Source organism: Arvicola amphibius, chromosome 12 (assembly GCF_903992535.2).
Source record: "Arvicola amphibius chromosome 12, mArvAmp1.2, whole genome shotgun sequence".
Lineage (NCBI taxonomy): Eukaryota > Metazoa > Chordata > Mammalia > Rodentia > Cricetidae > Arvicola > Arvicola amphibius.
The window spans coordinates 62,176,963-62,196,083 of NC_052058.2; the positions used below are offsets into that span (position 1 = coordinate 62,176,963).

At 36.7% G+C, this 19,121-nt stretch overlaps 1 protein-coding gene and 1 non-coding gene across 5 annotated transcripts in view; both read right to left on the reverse strand.

The window, feature by feature from the left end:
• The window catches only part of Cop1 (COP1 E3 ubiquitin ligase), a 138,919-nt gene that overhangs the window by 11,609 nt on the left and 108,189 nt on the right, over nucleotides 1-19,121 (reverse strand). For all 4 annotated transcript variants that reach the window (XM_038349193.1, XM_038349192.1, XM_038349195.1 and 1 more), the window contains one exon: nucleotides 18,423-18,583. In XM_038349193.1, the coding sequence (XP_038205121.1) occupies nucleotides 18,423-18,583 (161 nt within the window). The remainder of the gene's footprint in view (nucleotides 1-18,422; nucleotides 18,584-19,121) is intronic.
• LOC119799605 lies at nucleotides 4,466-4,605 on the reverse strand. Its single transcript, XR_005282887.1, has one exon.

Here is a 19,121-nt window from a genome sequence, read left to right on the forward strand (position 1 = left end):
AAGGAAACTCACTCCTAACTGCTACACCTGGGAGGAGAACAAAAGCACATTCCAAGAACAATTGCTTGTTTTTGAAGAAACTGAGGTGACAAGACTCTTTTTTGTTGTTGTTTTTGATTTTCTCACAAGAACTCAAAATTCCCCTCACATTCTTGGACTGTGTTCTGACAAACTATATTTTGAAAAAAATTGAGTGTTTGTTGAAATATGTATTTAAAAATCTCTCAATTATATTTTACCACCCTAAAAATTAATTCTAAGGCTCAAGCACATAAATGTAAAAAACAACAAAATATAGGATTAAAAAAAACAGAAAATAATGTTTGAGTTTGAAAATATTCTTAGAATGCAAAAAAAAGAGAGGCCACTTTAAAACCACTGACAGTTTAAGAGTATATTCCTTGGTAAAGGGACTACACCCCAGTGGAAGTCCACACATCTAAGAATATTGAGCAACACAAACTGGACCTGATGGGTTAAAAAAAGAAACTAAAAAGAGGACAGCAAAGTTGTATGGGCAGAATATGAAGGTAGGGGTAGAATCAGGAGTTGGAAGAGAGCTGAGTATGATCAAAACACACTGCATGAAATTTTCAAACAACTTAAAAGAACTGCCCACACTGAGTTTAAGAAGACAAATAAAACCAAGGACTTTATGACTGTCCTCATAAAAATGTTGAAAAACTTATCTCATCAAAATTTAACATAACTTTCACTTACTAGAAGAAATACATTAAACCAACAACGTCAAACGTGGGCAAGGATAAGAAACAAGTAGGTGATCAGTCTCCTGATAAGAATGAAAAATAAGATGACAACTTTGGGAAAGAGTCTGAAAGTTCCTTACAAAGCTAACTGCACACCTATCCTATGATGTAGCAATTCTACCCTGCAGATATATGTCTGCAAAAGAAAGAATATTAAACCATAAAAATATTACTCAAAATAATTCAAAACCAGAAAAATGTTTTATATTCAAAATGGGTGAACCTCTGTGTGTTAATGGGTTATAAATAAAAATGTTGCTTACATTAAAAAAAAGCCAACAACATAAAACTATATATACAAGCTGGGCAGTGGTAGTGCACGGCTTTAATCCCAGCAATTAGGAGGCAGAGGCAGGGGAATTTCTATGAGTTTAATGCCAGCCTGGTCTACAGCTACACAGAGAAACCCTGTCTTGAAAAAAACAAAAGAAAAAACGTACACACATGGGGGGGAGGGGGGAGGAATGGCACCAACAAAACAGGCTGAAGAAACCAGAGAAAAAGAAAAAATATATTTATATATTATAAATATTTATATTTATTATATATAAGAAACATATATATGTTGTTTCTATTATATGAAATTGTAAGGAAAACTGACGCCAGGAATCAGTTTGTGAAGATTAATAAATATATCAATATTGGCTTCTAACTTATTGAACTAGTCATCTTGTCATGCACCTAAGAGAATGAAATCTTAGGAAAGCATTTAACAAGTACAAGAGAGCCTCACCTCTCATCACTACATACATAGACATTTCAAATTACACACATGCAAGTGCTTTCAATAAAATAAAGGGTCTGGCTATAGAATGAAGGTTGAAGGAGGTGGTGTTTCTCAGTGTACATAGCTTAGCTGGATCAAATGTTCCCTTCTTTGAGATCTGGGAGAATGGAGCTTCTTCATCAAAAGAGAACAAGATTATCTCACTACATTCCAATCCCTTAATTCCTCCCTACTTAGGTGTCCTTGCTTAACATCATCTAGGATAATACTAAATGATGATGATTATTATTTGACTGACAGAATGAACCCCTGGTTTTTTGATTCATTCAAACAAATATCTGGTTTCTTAACAAACCTAACAAATAAGAGGAAAGGATTTACATTATTAATTAAAGAGGTTTATCATAGCTTCAATTCTGAGATTAAGTTTCTTAATTAAGACCTTTCTATGTGCAGACTCAGTGGTTGGGTGGGGATCTGGCCAGGTTTTATTTAGGCTATTTCTCAGTGAAGTTTGAACTTGAAATTTCAGTAGACTGTTTTGTCAGTAAGCCCTTGGGTTCTGGGGTGTAGCACACGATGGTATGTTTAACTTCTTACATGAGTACTGTGTAACCAACTCGGGCACTCATGATTGTGTAGGATGCACTTCACCCACTGACTCATTTCCTCAGCTCAAACTGAGACTTTTCTGAATGAGCAACGAAGATATTTTATACTGATATTTTTTCTTCGTATTTCTCTGTATGGGTGCTTTACCTGTATGTCTATGCCTGAGGAGGTCATAAAAAGACACTGCATGCCCTAGAACTGAAGTTACAAATTATGAATCACCATGTGGGTGCTGGGAATCGAACCTGTACCATCTAAAAGAGCAGGCCAGTGTTATCACCTGATTAATCTCTTCATCCCCTGATTTTTTTAAAAAATAATAATTCCAAGAAAAGATAAGACAGATCTTTTGCTGCACATAAATGTCATTTTAAGTGCTGAATAGTTCCTAGTATCTTTATTGTCATCAGAGGAAAATTATGTATTAATCTGAACTTCAAATCTTAAGGTTATTCTAATGCAATAGTAAATAAACATGTAAAACATCAATAAATTAGCAACTGATATTTACCTCTAATAAATATGCATGAAAATCAGCATTAAAAACTGGTATTAGTGGTTGTTCCCTGGGGAAAATGGTCTTTTAACACACAGAGGTTAGTCTATTTTTATAGGACTAAGATGTTTTAACATTCTGGAAAAAAGGAACAATTTGCTACTTCAAAAATGTATTCAGTCAGTTCAAAATAGTCAAACATGTGACTATTATTTTAGTGCATTTCCTTGCCTTTGTCTAGGGAATTGAACTCAGGGGCTTGTGTTTGCTGGGTAAACTAGCAAACACTATCGCTGAGCTCAGCTACATGCCTGCTATTTTAAAACATGTCAGATGAATATAAACATAAACTCTCTGAGAAGGAAAAGAAAGATCCATCCCAACCATGAACCTACCTTCACTGGAATCAACAGATTCTCTTTCCTTTCCTTCCTGTCCTCCATTTAACCCTGTTAAGATTAATCTTTAGATTTGTGTCCTCAAAGTCCTTAGGTTCACTAATAAGCTTCCTCGGTGGTAAACAGCAAAAATTTAAAAGCCACAGTCTCAACCTAACATTTAAAAACTACATATTACACATGTGATTATCTCCAGATTTGGTATGTAATCATTCCTAGGCCACAAAAATAGTTACATTCAACCTTGGAGCATAACAGTATAGACAGGTTCTGTAATTAATGACATTGGAACAATGTACAGAATTATTAATATGGACATCAACTGGCTCATAATTATCTACCTGGTTAGATAGATTATATCGAAGAGCTTTTAAAGAAGTTTGTGGATGAGAAAAATCAAGATAGGCATATATCATGTCAAAAGGGTAAAGATATACACATCTATCTACACACTATATAAATATAAATAAACTGATGGCACAAAACAAGGAGATATCTCCAAAAGGGTACCCTAAGTGATTTAAATAACAAAGGAAAATACATTTCTTGGCCTTGGTTGAATCATATTTCTGAAATATTTTTGCAAGCATAAATTAAGTCATATGCTTTTTTCTTTGAATTTTACCTATATAATATTTATGCCACTTAATAGTCAGGTCACCATAGAAAGGAATCTTAGATCTAGATTAGAATTTATTATGCTAAAAAATAAGGAAAATAAATGTAATGACTAGAAAATTTTAAAATTGTTTATTGAAATGAAGAGCTAGACCATGCATTTCTAACGGGCCAGGAAAATTCGGCAAACTGTTTCAATAACTGCCTCAAGCAAAATTTGCTCAAAGGAAGAAATACGGAAAGTTTAGAACCACAAACATGGTATTTCCATAATTAATTACAAATAAGACCAGTTGGAGTTGCTCACAGCTCACCCTGGTACTGTGGGCCACTCAATTTCTGCCCAGCTCCTTTCCTCCTGCCCAAAACTTAGACTCAACCACAACTTCAAACTTAATACTAAGAAACAAGAACTTTTAATAAAAAGTACTTCATGAAAGCTACTTTCAATAACTGATAACTTTAGATTAATTAGTCTAACCCACTCCCTAGAAAAATAGCAATTCTACATACATTGTACTTCCTGGTTGTAGGTTCTTCAAACAAATAAACCAACAGTAACAGTAATCTATTTTCACAAAGCATCAACTAACCTGTAACCCCTGTACTTCAATAGCAGAGGAAGGAGTTCAAGGCTAACTTGAGTGACAAGGGACCTTGTTTCAAAAAGCATTAAAAGGAAAAGGGCCAAAACACAGACAACAAAATCATAAAATACTTCAAAAATGGCTGAGCTAGCTTTACTTGGTTTTCTTTTTTGTTTGCTTCTACAATCTAATACACTCAACCAGCAGAGATACTGAACAAAATAATAAGGAAAACAGTATTTCGAGTGGTAGTTCAAAAAGTTGTATGAAGGGGAACGATCAGACTTAGCCCGCTGTCCTAAGTCAGACAGAAACCTCCATGTTTATGTAGGATTGCTGCCTTTTGCAGACAAAAGATATTTTCTCATTTGTCTACATGGTTGACTCCGCAGCTTCCACTTTTAGTGTGTTTTATTATTAATACAACATTTGCTATAAGTCTTTACATTCCAATATTCTTCATGTACTTCTTTATAATTCTAATTTCTAACTGCTTTCTCATCTAGATATACCTTAATACATTAAAACAACTTAAATGAAAACAAAAACAGGATCCAGGTAACAGAAAAGAACCATCAAAAAGGCATATTAAACAAACAAAACTCTAAAAGTATGTACATAAAAGGAGGATGGAGATACACAGACACATATACTCACCACACCTCAGTCATTCCAATGTCAAGTGGCCCACATCATGTAATTATCTTTGCTACTCAAGACATCTACAGATGCCTTCAAGTTCCATCGCATGCCAAGATCTCATACTTGATAATATCTTGTATATGCTTGAGAACACTATTCACAATGATATTTATAACAAGGGAAACAATTCTGTACTGGTGATGAATATTAAAAACTTCTAAAAGAAGAACTGTATTTTCTGTCCTTAAAAAGTGGTTTATTTTGGCTGAAAGACACTTAAGGAAATGCTCAACATCCTCAGCCATCAGAGAAATGTAAATCAAAATAACTCTGAGATTCAGAATGTCCAAGATCAAAAACACTGATGACAGCTTATGCTGGAGAGGATGTAGGATAAGGGGAACTCTCCTCCATTATTGGTTTTTGTGCAAACTTGTACAGCTCCTTTGGAAATCAGTATGGCAATTTCTCAAAAATTAGGAAACCATCTACCTCAAGACCCAGCAATACCACTGTTGGATATATATCCAAAGGATGCTCAATCATATCACAAGGACATGTGCTCAACTATGTTCATACCAGTATTATCTGTCACAGCCAGAACCTGGAAACAACCTAAATGCCCCTCAATTGAAGAATGGATAAAGAAAATGTGGTATATTTACACAATGGAATACTACTCAGTGGTAAAAAATGAGGCCATTTTGAAATTTGCAGACAAATGGATGGATCTAGAAAACACCATATTGAATGAAGTAATCCAGACCCAGAAAGACAAATATAATATGTACTCACAAAAAAGTGGCTTTTAGACAAAGCAAAAAAAAAAAAAAAATCTACAGTTTACAACCCCAGAGAACCTAGACAAAAAAGAGGACCCTAAGAGAGACATACATGGAGTTACATAGAAAGAAGAAAAAGACACAATCTCCCGTGTAAATTGAGAGCATGGGGATGACAGATGGGAGCAAAGATGTATAGCTCAATAAAAACAATAAAAAATTAAATAAAAATGATTTATTTATGTGTATTATGTGCACCATGTGCCTGCAGAGGCTAGAAGAACATGTTGGTTCCCCTGGAACAGGAGGTATGGGAAGTTGTAAGCTGCTATGTGAAGTGAATGTTGGAAACTGACCCTGGTCCTCTGCGAGTGCAGTGATTTTAATTGCTGAGCCATTTCTCCAGCACCAGAAATTTGCACTTGTAAAAATGCTGCTGCAAATTCCCCCGGTCATACACGTAAAGCTACTCCTAGAGTTTTGTGCTATTTTTAGAGAAACTCTCTAACACTATGGGGGGAAAACACACATGCACCCAAGCAAAACCCACAATAATTTTAAGACACGAGACATGGGTCTGCACACTATTTCTGCACAGAACTGCTTAATCCTTCAACTGCTCAGACTCAACTGCTTCAACAATAAAACAGCCTCAAGCCCTTGAAAAAAATCTTTACGGGACTTCACAGAGGGAACAGTGCACTATGGAGTTCGAGATATACTATACCAAATATAACAGAACCTTGGCAGAAACAGGAATATCTCTCTCTGATACCCACCCTGCCTTTTTCCTTAAAGCAAATCATGAAAGAACTCTGTTTTCTCTCTGAAGTACCTACTCTATACACAGAGGGACAGAGAGGAAAACCTGAGCAAGTCTTGCTATGGTCGCCCTAGTTTGTCACCACAGAAACTACACTTTTCAAGTCTATCCAGCTCAAACCTGAGCATAAAAATATACAACAGAGTCGTTTAAGTCGTCGTTTCTGAAGGGCTGTTACGTTACACAAAACTTCTATTAAATAAATGTACAAACTTTTCTCTCACTAATCCTTCTTAAGAAGTTTCACTAATCCTTCTTAATGAATTTCAGGCCTGAATTTAGTAGTGGAAAGGAAATTTAAGCTCCTATACAGTTAACTGGCAAATTATAGACAAAAGATAAGTAAATTGTAGCTATTCTTAATAAAGATATAAATTATAAATTTTAATTTTTTAAATTAAAGGGATTTTAAAACTGTAAACTAGCCGGGCGGTGGTGGCGCACGCCTTTAATCCCAGCACTCAGGAGGCAGAGGCAGGCGGATCTCTGTGAGTTCGAGGCCAGCCTGGTCTACAAGAGCTAGTTCCAGGACAGGCTCTAAAAAAGCTGCAGAGAAACCCTGTCTCGAAAAAGCAAAAAAAGAAAAAAGAAAAAAAAAATAAAACTGTAAACTAGGCTCTCTAGGTAAAGAAGATTCAAATTTTATCTTTTTTGCTTGTCCGTCCGTCTCCCTCCCCCCCGCACCTCTCTCTCTCACTGTTGCTTTTGGAGAAGGGGTTTCTCTGTAGCTTTAGAGCCTGTCTTGGAACTTGTTCTGTAGATCAAGCTGGCCTCGAACTCAGAGAGATACGCCTGCCTCGGCCTACTGAGTGCTGGGATTAAAGGCATGTGCCACCACTGCCTGGCTTAAATTTTATCTTAACTCTCTCAGAATTTTCCTAGGTAGTTAAATAGTTCTTACTCTGCTAACTCCTGGCATTCTTGTTCTTTGTTCCCAACATGGAGCAAAAGGGACAACACTAATGAAGTATAACATAGAACTAGAGAAGCATATTTGAAGGGCAGCTAATAAAACAGCTGCTTATATGCACATCAGTAGCTGTACAATAGGGAATCAATGAAATGGGTAAGAAGGGCCATCCAAGAAGGATGGCAGAAACAAGGACACCAGGCAATACAGATTTATCCCAAGTAACCTCATAAAAACAAGTCTAAAAGCAGCGATAGAAACTACGGAACAATAAAAATACTTGCTCAATGGAGTAGATGGTTGTTCCCAGCACAAACCATCTATTCTACTGAGCAAGCATTTTTATTTTATTTTATTTTTATTTTATTTTAATGTGCAAAGAGATCAAGATAGCTAGAAAGGTATATTTTATAGCAAAAAAGAAAACCAACAAAAACAAAAACCAAACTCAAACCCAAAAGAAAACAAACCAAAAAACCCAACCAGCTACAGATAACTGCAAATTCATGACATTATATAAGCATTTCTGTAGGAATTTTACAGAACAGAATTCACAGGCAAAACTGGAGAGCTAGGTGTCTGTGAGGACAGCTTGCAAGCATTTGCTTACTGGCATGGAAACAGCTGAATACAACAGTATGTTTAAGGAAATATTAACGGAGTTGCAGGCAATAGAGAGGGCTGTATTCTCTTAAAGGCTTTCTTCAATGATCTCTACATTAAGGGACAACTGAAAAAAGCATGAGAAATCTTTTTTTATGTGCTGTTGTTTTGAGGAAGACAAACATTGCTAAAATGACATTCAGGCATTCTTTCCCTAATTCTACAGACTAGAAAGCACAGTCTGTAGAGCAAGAGTTGGTAGAGTGGAGGGACCAATGCAATTGTACTGCAGCTGGGAAACTGACTTTGGCTTTGTGGCATGCACTTGTGGTTGGCTCAGAACTACATTTTGAAGAAAGGTATCAACAGTTGAGACGTCCAAGAAAATGAAGTCTGAGCATATCAAATCTTCTAGCTTTGTTTGCTTAGTTGTGTTTTTATCAGTTAAGACACATATTCCCAGTAGCTCTGCTACAGGAACCACCTTTGAAAATGGGACACTTAACACTTCACATTTGCCTAATGTTTATTTAAAAAAAAACAAAAAAACAAAACAGACTGCTTTTGTCCCTTACAAACTGAGTGAAACTACTCCCCTTTCACTTGAGTCTAGGCAAATGTGTAATAGGAGACCTTTTGATGCCAGAAGGCTTAAAACTCTACCTTTAGTTCATGCTAACAAAGCCATTTCTTGAAAATGTCTTATGAAAACGCAGGCCATTCAACTATGTACATACAGATTATGGATTGCTTCACTTAAAAAATCCAAGGAACCAACCAATGACAACCTCCAAACCACCTTTTCCTAAAATCATCTGCTTCTTTATAATATATATATACCCAAGTCCTATCACCCTTAGTGAGGCAGAGTTGAGAATGGACCATCCTCATGTTCTCATAATAGAATAACGCCCTTCTTCCTCCTCTCCCTCCCCTATGGCAGACACCAGAATAGAGGATAAAACAAAGAAAGAGGCTACAGTTCAGGACTGCTCAAAGAACAAATTCTTTGGGGGAAGCAGTACACAGGAAAGACCAGTCAAAGTGCATGAGAATCACTAAGGTCTCTCGGTTGATATGTGTATCATGGTAATTTCTTAGAGCTAGTATGATTTCTTGTTTCCAAGCTTGATTGTTCATATATCATTTCCCATGAAGTCTCGGCAAACTTTGCAAAATTTAGATCTTTACCTTTGTTCTTTTCTTCCTGAATTATGTGTTAAGAGTCTAAAACTGGAATTGTTTTGTTCCTGATTTTGAGAGATTTCTAAATTCCAAAAATCAGCCAAAACTGATAAGCATTCATACAAGCTTTGCCACAGCTTGCTTTTGCAGTTTAATGAAAGCAGACTGGCTTACAGCAGTACTACAAAGCTTCTCAATGTGCTTCAACATGATAATGATGTGATGCCCTGTATAAAACATGCCTACCTATTAGACAAGGCTCATATGTAAACAAATTACACAATGTAAGTGTACTTTGAAAATGAAAGTTGTTAACACCAAATGCCTACACAGCTCTTACAGCATGTCAAACACTTGTAAACACATCACACACTTCTTGATTTTAAAATTCTAACACGGGTATCGGGTTGCCATTGTTTTATTAACTTTAAGGCTATTGTTTTACTCAGTATACTTGCTGATGGTGTATGGAAAGGCTACTGTATCCTGCTACTTTGCTAGAAATGGTTGCTTTTAGAGGTTTTCTTTGAATCCTTTATGTATAACACTATCTCATCTGCAAATAGGGATAATTTGACTTCTTTTCCTACTTATATCCCAAATTTCCTTTTCTTGATTCACCAATTTGAGCACTATATTGAAAAGCAGGGAGACTAGTGGATAGCTCTCTCATTCCTGACTTTAATGGAATTGCTCTGAGTTTTTCTCCATTTAGGGTAATGCTATCTGTTAGTTTGTCAGTCATAGCCTTTATTATGCTGTTTGTTCTCTCCAGTCCTACTCTCTCTAGGACTTTAAACATGAAGGCATTTTAGATTTTGTTAGAGGTATATCTATTAACATATCATGGGTTTTTTTTTTTTTTTTGTGTGTGTGTGTGTGTTACGTTTAGGCCAACTTATATGATTTATAACATTTATTGACTTGCACATGTTGAATCATTCATCTCCAAGATAAATCTACTTGATCATGGTGGATAATCTTCTGATATATACCTGTATTTGGTTTTGAAGTATTTTATTGAAGATTTTTGTTTTACATCTATGTTCATCTAAATCCAACATCTTTCTGGCTTACTACCCCACTAAACAGTCAGCTATTAGCCTAATGAAAATATTTTTTAAAAATCTTCTAAGAAGATTTATCAATAAATAGCACTGACAAAAACGAGACATTCATATGCAGAAGAATGATAACTGAGTCTTGTGTAAGACTAGATTTTATATTGAAACTATAAAAATGCAAAAAAATTAACACACATGGTATAAAAAGGACACTATGCTGTTCATTTACAATTAACCTGGAATGCAATAGGCTAAGTGAAATATGCCATACGCAAAAAGACAACCATGACATGTTTTTATGTGCATAAAAAAAGTAGAAGGTAAAATGGTGGTTATTACAGCCTAGGAATAAAAAAGGGAAGGGGAAATGTTGGCCAGAGAAGACTAAGTTATTCTTCGACAAAAGGAACACATTTTTGAGATGTATTTGTACAATGTGGTAACTTCTTACTTACTAATATAGCACCTATTTCAAAATAGCCAAAGCTCAACATGCTTATAAAGGAGCAGTCTAATCAGAACAGCAGTTACCAAGAAAATAAATAACAGATATTGGTGAGGAATAAAAGGTAATAAAAGGAAAACCCTAAATGCTGCTGGTGGAACTATAAATGAATATGGAAGTTCCTCAAAATGCTAGAAACAATGTAACAACAACAACAACAAAACTATCAACAGCTTTCCTACTCCTGAGTTTATTACCCAAAACTTCAAGTTAATGTATCTCACAGACACCTCTTGCACACTGGTATTTACTGAAACAATTTTCATAATAGATAAATTATAAAATCAACCAATAAATCCACCAACAGAAGAATGTATCAAAAATGTGGTTTATATTCATAATGGATTTTTTCAGCTATAATGAAGAAACAAGTTATGTTATTTCTGGAAAATGAATGCAATCAAAGATTACCAGTTAGTGAATTAAGCCAGTCTATAAAAGACAAAGACAAATGTTACATGTTTTGTCTCAATGGTGAATCCTAGACTTTATATATAGATGCAGAAAATCATATGCACATGAAGGTAGAAGTGAATCTGTTCCAGGAAACAAAGGGAACTATTGTGTGTGGGGAAGGGATGGGAAAGAAAAAAGGCAGTGGGATATAGGAGTGGAATTTGCTTGAAGTACTTCACATATTTGCACAAAATGGCCTCAGATAGTCTATTACAATAAAACAAACCAATTTTCTAACTAAGTAAATATTCTAAACAAAAACAAGGTAGTAGAGGATAAGTTAGAACCCACTTGGCTCATCCATTTGCAGTTATGTCTCACTCCTTTGTCACAGCTGAGACCAAGAGACTCTAAGCTATCATAATAATATACCCCTTTCCTTAAATGAATCAATTAAGTGGACCCCTCCTCACCCATTCTCAAGGTCACACAATCTCTCTGTGTGCAGCAAATAGAGAATGTATGGGCTACTAATTAACCATATAGCACAGAATCCCACCTTTACTCTGAAGCCTGTAATAATGGACCCACTACACGGACGTGTGGGCCTGAACTCTTCTCAGAGTCCTGCTGTATTGTCTGTCCTTGGCATAAATAACTTTTATAATAAATCTGCTATCCAAAAAGACAATCTAAGTGTCCATCTTCAATACCAAACTCAAGACTTTTGATGATGGGAATGTTAAATGGCTTAAACTTAATCATTCTGATACGGATACACACTTGGTGATCTATCTCAAGACACCACAATGTATCTCATAAATATAAATGATACTTCAAAGAAACATACCTATGTGAAATTATTAAATAATTAATGAACATATTAAAGGAAGCATAATTTAAATGAGGGAAGAATTGTTTATATGTCATTCATTCACTCATTCATTCATTTACTATGAGACCTCATCATTAGCAAGGGCTAGAAAAATGAGATAACTGGTTTTAACCTAGCAAAAAAAATTAGCAAAGCTATATAGAAGGCTATAGCATAGGGAACCAGTTTCTAGAAATCTTTAAACTCAGTAGGACAAGCAACCAACCCCTCACAGGCAGGGTTTCACCTTTACGTTGGACTAAGTATACATATTATCAACTAGAGACAGCTGAGATTTGTGCAGTTTACCTCAATACAACACACTGCTTGGTTTCCAATCACTCTTACACTGTTCAATATACAGAGGCAAGGCCAGTATGCCAATTCATGGTTCTGTGATACCAGTCCACTGATAGTGTTTTATAATAAATTTAAGAGTTAATTTGAAACAAGGATATGAAATTTTATATTTGTCTTAATATATTTCAATGAGACATTGCTGCTGTGAGAAGGCAACTGAAGACAGGTCCTGTGATATATTCATCTGCACACATTTTGTATTTTACATCTCCACTCTCTGAAGTTCTAAGACTCAAAGAATCTTTACCTTCATGTCTTTTACCAACTTCATAAAGTTCTCAAAAATAATCCTTTCTAATTCTTATTCATGTAAAATTACTTGTCTTCCTACGTTTTAAAGTCTATTCTTGAATATAGTAAATGATATTCTCCATCCTTTTCTTCATTTCCCATCACTTTTGCAGCACTGTTCTTTGTATGGAGGACAAAGGCTGACATCCGGTGTCTTTATCAATCATGTTTCACCTTACTTTTCTGAGACTCACTGTCAGAAAACTCCAGGGACGCTACTATTTCTCCCTCCATACTACTGGGCTATAAGGATGGCCACTGTGCTTAGCCTTTCATGGAGGTACTAGGGGTCTAACTCAGTTCTTCATGCTTGAACAGCAAGTATTTTACAAACTTAGTCATATCCCATGCCCCTCTGTGTCTTCTATATACTTCCTCCTAACTTATCCACTGACTAATCATTGTCATCCTTTCCTTTCATTTAATTCATTAAATGAATTCATTGTGGGTTTCCATTTTAAAACGTGTTTTCAATTCCCAAGTGAAACTGTCAGTCCTGTCTTTAATTTTATAAGCACAGATACTTATAAACCAGCTGAGATAACTGTAGTATAGTGCTGCTGTGATTCTGTTTCTATTGTGTGTTGCTACGGTGAATTTTTATTTATGTTGTCTTGTATTTTGCTATGCCTGTTTAGTAGCTGTGTCCTACTTACTATATTTCCAAAAGCAGAAAAAAAGAGAAAAGAAACCATGTTAACCTTATTTTATAGATAATTTAAGTATATGTTCTATTAATACCAATAATCCAGAACCCCCTAAATTAAATTTCAAGAATTGATAGGATTTGAAGCTGCTTTTCAAAGTGACAGTTTTTCTTCTACCATTTTCCCTAGGTTGTATTTCTTTTGAGACCTAAAACATTGTGAGTTACTCATACCATGTAGCTTAGGAACACTAGACTCTGATTTCTCCGCCCTTAAGAAGCTGCTCTGAGTGTGGATGTGCTAAGAAATGCATTGTTACATGATTTTGTTATGGGAACATCACATCATATATGTACAAAAAGCTAGATGGTCCAGCCCAACACCTCCCCAAGTTATACATAGAGTCTACTGCTCTTAAATTACAAGACTTACTGTATTAATACTAAAAACACTATAGGAGATAGGTAAAATATTTGGTGTTAAGCATTTGTGCATCTAAACACAGAAATAAAATGCTATGCTAAAATATGGTATAGAAGGTGTATATATCATGGTGCATTTATATCTGGCAATGACAATCAAATGACATGCAGGACTGAAAGCTGTTCTGGTAAGCAGTGCACAGTAGTAAATGTGAAGGACCAGAACATAGAGATTATTGCTGTCATGTTTACAAACACTGTACACTTAGGTCACACTAACTATAAATCACGCCACCACCACGGACCCAGGGAATTTTGATGCTTGTCTATGATCTCAGAATTTGAGAGATAAAAGGCGGAGGACTGAAGAGTTTCAGGAAAGCTGTACTAACATAACTAGACTTTCTCTCCAAATGAACACATGCAGAAAGAAAGAAAGAAAGAAAGAAAGAAAGAAAGAAAGAAAGAAAGAAAGAAAGAAAGAAAGAAAGAAAGAAAGAAAGAAAGAAAGAAAGAAAGAAAGGAGGGAGGGAGGGAGGGAGGGGGGAGGGAGGGAGGGAGGGAGGAGGGAGGGAGGGAGGGAGGGAGGAGGGAGGGAGGGAGGGAGGGAGGGAGGGAGGACGGGAAAACAAAACAAAACAAAAAAACCAAAGCCTACTAACAACAAAACAATACTGGTACAGAAGTTGGTACCAGACACAGTTATTGCTGTGATAAACCTGACCATGATTTTGTTTGGAGGTACATGGACTTTGGATTACAAAAGCAGCTGAATGCTTTAAGCAAGGCTTAATGGGCTCTCCTAGTAGGAACAGGAAAGACAGTGGTGCTGAGGGTGATCTGAGCTGTGGGGGCCTGTTTCTAAGAAACTGGTATGTGGCCTTCAGACTATTCTTATATTTTGCTGACAAATGTTGCTGGTTTCTGCCCTTGTCTAAAAACTCTGCCTGAGGCTAAAGTGTAGAGATTTGGATTAATTGCCTTGGCAGAGCAAATCTCAGAACAGCCTAGTATAGACAATGTCAAATGGTTTATTAGTGGTAACTCTTAGGCAGATCCAAAATGAAGCAAACTGACCAAGTAAAAAATGTAAAATGTACAGGTTGAGAAGAAATGAGGCACCAGGAAGTGGAAGGGAACTAAACTGTGTTCAAGGAGATAAACAAATTAAAAAGTGAAACAGAGGGAATGGTGACCTCAGGACGGGACTGCACCACCCTGCTAAGATTTCAGGAATTAAACAACTTTGGTCCAGGTGAGGTGGTGTCCACCTTTAAATCCAGTATTCAGAAGGCTGAGAGGTGGGCAGATCTCTGAGTTTGAGGCCAGTGTGGTCTACACACCTGAGTTTCAGGGTAGCCAAGCTTAGGCAATAAAGGATACCATGGAAAGCAGGAAGGTGGTGAAGACATAATTCAATGAAGGAGCCATGTTCTAGCTCCACTAAGCCGCAGAATTTGGCAGCTTCAGCAACATGGTTTTGGCTTTAGAATAAAGGTTAGAAGAAAGGGGTTTAGAATCTTCTTCCTAGACTAAGGAAAGCCGCTGAGACCAGATATGTGTCAGGGGTGTTGTTATAATTTTGTTGACCCTCCCTGTCAGTATCCTGTCCTTTAAGAGACAAGCTCCATCCACTCCCAACACCCCCCCAGGCAGTTGGTCTATCTCTTTCTCTCTCACCAGCTTTTCTAAAGAGGCAGTTCTCTGCCTCCCTCCTCCCCCTCCTTCTCTCCTTTTTCTTGCTCTCTCTCTCTCTTCATCCCCTCCCTGCCTCCCCCTACACTCCCCTTTAATAAAACTTTACATTCAGTCTCTGTCCGCATGACATATTCTGTTTTCTATCCGCCTGGTCCCCCACCCGCAGGGACCTGCTAGTCACTCCTGCCAAAATCTCTCATTGGTGTCTTGAACTCGGCAGGCTCTCCCTTTCAGCTGGAGGACTCCCGGGGATTCTGTAATGTTTAACCCTTTCATATGGTCACTTTTCCAACTCAAAATCATTCTACACCCAACACTGACACTGACCACCTCTGACCATGCCTCCATGATTTGTCTTGGAGGTGGTTCCCCCACGTGAAAAGACCCAGTACTGGTCAACCACTTGTCTATCAGACTTAAAAGACTTTTGCTCTAGCCCCCAACTCCATGTGACAATGCAGGGGTTCGGTTTGTGATGGCCCCAGGACCTTGTAAGTGATGACTCAAGGCCAGTCTGAGCCATGGTCCATACTCAACTTTTGGGATATAGGAGTTCAGTTTCTTGGACTTTCTTCTTTCCTTACTCATGGAAACTGCACCTCCCCCCTCACCTATCAAGCTAAATAGCTGCCCATTGTCAGCTTACATTCTGCCAATGATCAGTAGTTGGAAGTTTTTATAAGAGAAAGAAAGATGGTAATATTATAATTTTGCAGGCCTTCCCTATCAGTACCCTGTTCCTTTAAGAGACAAGCTCCACCCAAACCCAATCTCCCCATCCTACTGAGGCAAGCTGGCTCTCTTCCTCCCTCCTTCCTCTGAGCTCTCCTTCTAAAGAAGCAGCTCTTTGCCTCCCTCTTCCTGTCTCCTCTCCTTTCCTCTCCTCTCCTCTCCTCTTCCTCTCCTCTCCCTCTCTCTCTGTCCTCCCCTACACTCCCCTTTAATAAAACTTTACAGTCACTCTCCATTCACATGGCATATTCTGTTTTATACCCACCAGGCACTGTAGGACCTGATGGGGTCACTGTGTGAAACTCTGAAGGCAAGGCTTGCTTTAGTCCAGTATTTCCAAACTATACTTCTTTCCCTCAATTTTGGGATGGTAATGTCTATCCTGTGCTATTATATGTTGGAAGTATGTGATCTGCTTTTTGATTTTGATTTCATAGGAGATTACAGTAAAGAGAGTGTATAAATCTCAGAAGAGACTTTGAACTTTGGACTCTGCATTATGGTATGGCTACAAGCTTAGTAGGGCCAGGGAGTGAAATGTGGTGGTTTGAATAGGAATGGCCCCCACAGACTCATGGGTTTCAATGTTTGGCCCATAGGCACTGGCTTAGCACTATTAGGTGTGGCCTTTGGGGGATAAGTATGTCACTTTGGAGACAGGCTTTCAAGTCTCATATATGCTCAAGCAACACCCAATTTGGCAGTCTCATTCTCCAGCACCATGCTTCCTGCCTTAACTATAATGAACCAAAACCTGAGTGTTTTCCATAAATAATCTTCTTCTTCTTTTTTTTATTAATTCACTTCTTTACTTGGTAAAGTTTCTAGCTTAAAACCTAAGCCGTATACTTCAGCTTAGGCCTACACATTAATCTTAATGGTCTCTTTATTCGACATGATTGGTCCTCCTGAAAAGCCTTCTGGGGTGGCAACATATACAAAGTTGTTTTCAGTAACACCAACACCATCTAGACTCCTTAAAGACAGGTGTGAGACTCACAGGACTTGTCAGACCTTTCAGAAGTATGAACATGAGGCGTGCAAATGCGTAACATGCTTCTTTGTTCATCACAGAGTTTGCCTGCACACAGAGGGCTCACTGTGGACATCCTGTCCTATGAAGGAAACCCTTCTGATATTGGTAACCAGGCTTCCAACTTTTTAAGGACATTATTAGGACTGTAAAGAGTTCTGCTGTTCACTAAAAAGTTTCAGGTTCTTTCTTGGTTCTCCAATTTCCTGTTTTTGTTGCCCCCTTTTCAGCTATACTTAATACATAACATAAATTGTTTGAGCTCTGGGAAAACTGAGATTATTGCCATACATACAGTTTGTCACCAACAAACACATACTCATGTGATGTTACAGCCCATGCAGTTTGGTCTAACTTTCATAATTCTACACAGTGAGAAGGTTCATACAAATTACACAGTCTATTATTATTTTTATCAAACCTGGAGGCTGAGTCACAAATTTTAAAAGGACACAAAAAGTGTATCAAATGAAACTGCACCTGGAAGTCAAATACTTTAAATTATGTGTCATGTCAGATTTTTTTTTGTGTTGAAAATAAAATTAGGGGCTATCACTCAGTGGAAGAATTCATTTTTGCATGTACAAGGACGAGAGATCAATTCACAGGCCCAAAACACAACCTACAAAAACAAAAAAATTTCTCCTCCTCCCAAATCAAGCATCTAAAAGACTTTTTAAAAAAAATGGCACAACTATTAAGACATAAATCAAAATAATAAAAATAATTCTTTCTACATATAATTCACTGAAGTTTTTAAAATGTATAAGGAAGTAAAAAAATCTGATGATCTGATTTTTAAAACCTAGCAGTGTAACTCTCTTGTAAATAAATTGAATAATTAAATATTACTATATATCTGTAGAGTTAATTCTACCCTGAAATAGTACTTAATTGCGAATACATCAGCTAAGCCCTTTTTTTGATCATTAAGATTGAGACACAGATGATACTCTGGAGGAACTTCTAGTCTTAAAAAGGTAACTGAAGTATGCACATGTGTCCTGGGTATATGAGATTCATCAAGACACTGCTTTACTGGTGACATTTTAATTAGTGCCTAAAAACATCCATTTTCTCTGATGATAAAATGCCAGAACAAAACAATAACAAAAAACAGAAAAGGAAAAGAAAACACCTACCATTTACCCATCTATACCTTAAATCTAAAACAAAGACAATAAAACAACCAATGCTAAGTATTCACAAACATTATGAAATGCCATGATTAAAATTACATGAAAACTTACCCCATCTGATAGTGCCCGCCAACACACAGCACTAACAAATTCATTTGTATCATCTTCTTTCCGGTCTTTGTCCAGAACACTCTTGACTGTATCAAACTTAAAAGTCAGCAAAGTCTTAGAAAGTCCTTTATAGTACAGGTAGAGGGAATTGTTTTCACTTCCTAAAAAGAAATAGTAAGTGCAATCTTTTTAGAATGGGAAAACTGGAATTAGAATACATACATACATACATACATGCATACATGCATATTCACTTGAGGCACTCTTGCAATGTAGCCCAGATTGTCCTTAAATTTAAACTGTCTTCCTTTGGCTACAGTGAACTACATCTCTAGACCCAGTTCCGGAACACAACATTTAGATAGTAATTATTAATCCAAGTTTTAGCAAAGAGACCAATAATCTTTTATATTCAAATTTGAAAGACAAGACTAATTAATTGGGAACTATGGGAGAAGGAACAAAACTATGGCTTACTAACCTAAAGAAATAACCATTGCTAAATGATGTGACAGTGCTTATAATTCTAAGTTTGATATGTTTCATATTAAAAAGAAAAATACCTATAGCAGAGGTCTATACATTTAAAAAGTAGCTATGAAACAAGAATCTTAAACTGCATTTAAAAATATTATAATGTACAGAGGAAAATAAAAGTTATGGTACTTATAAAGGCCAATTTGAAAAGCCTAAACAACT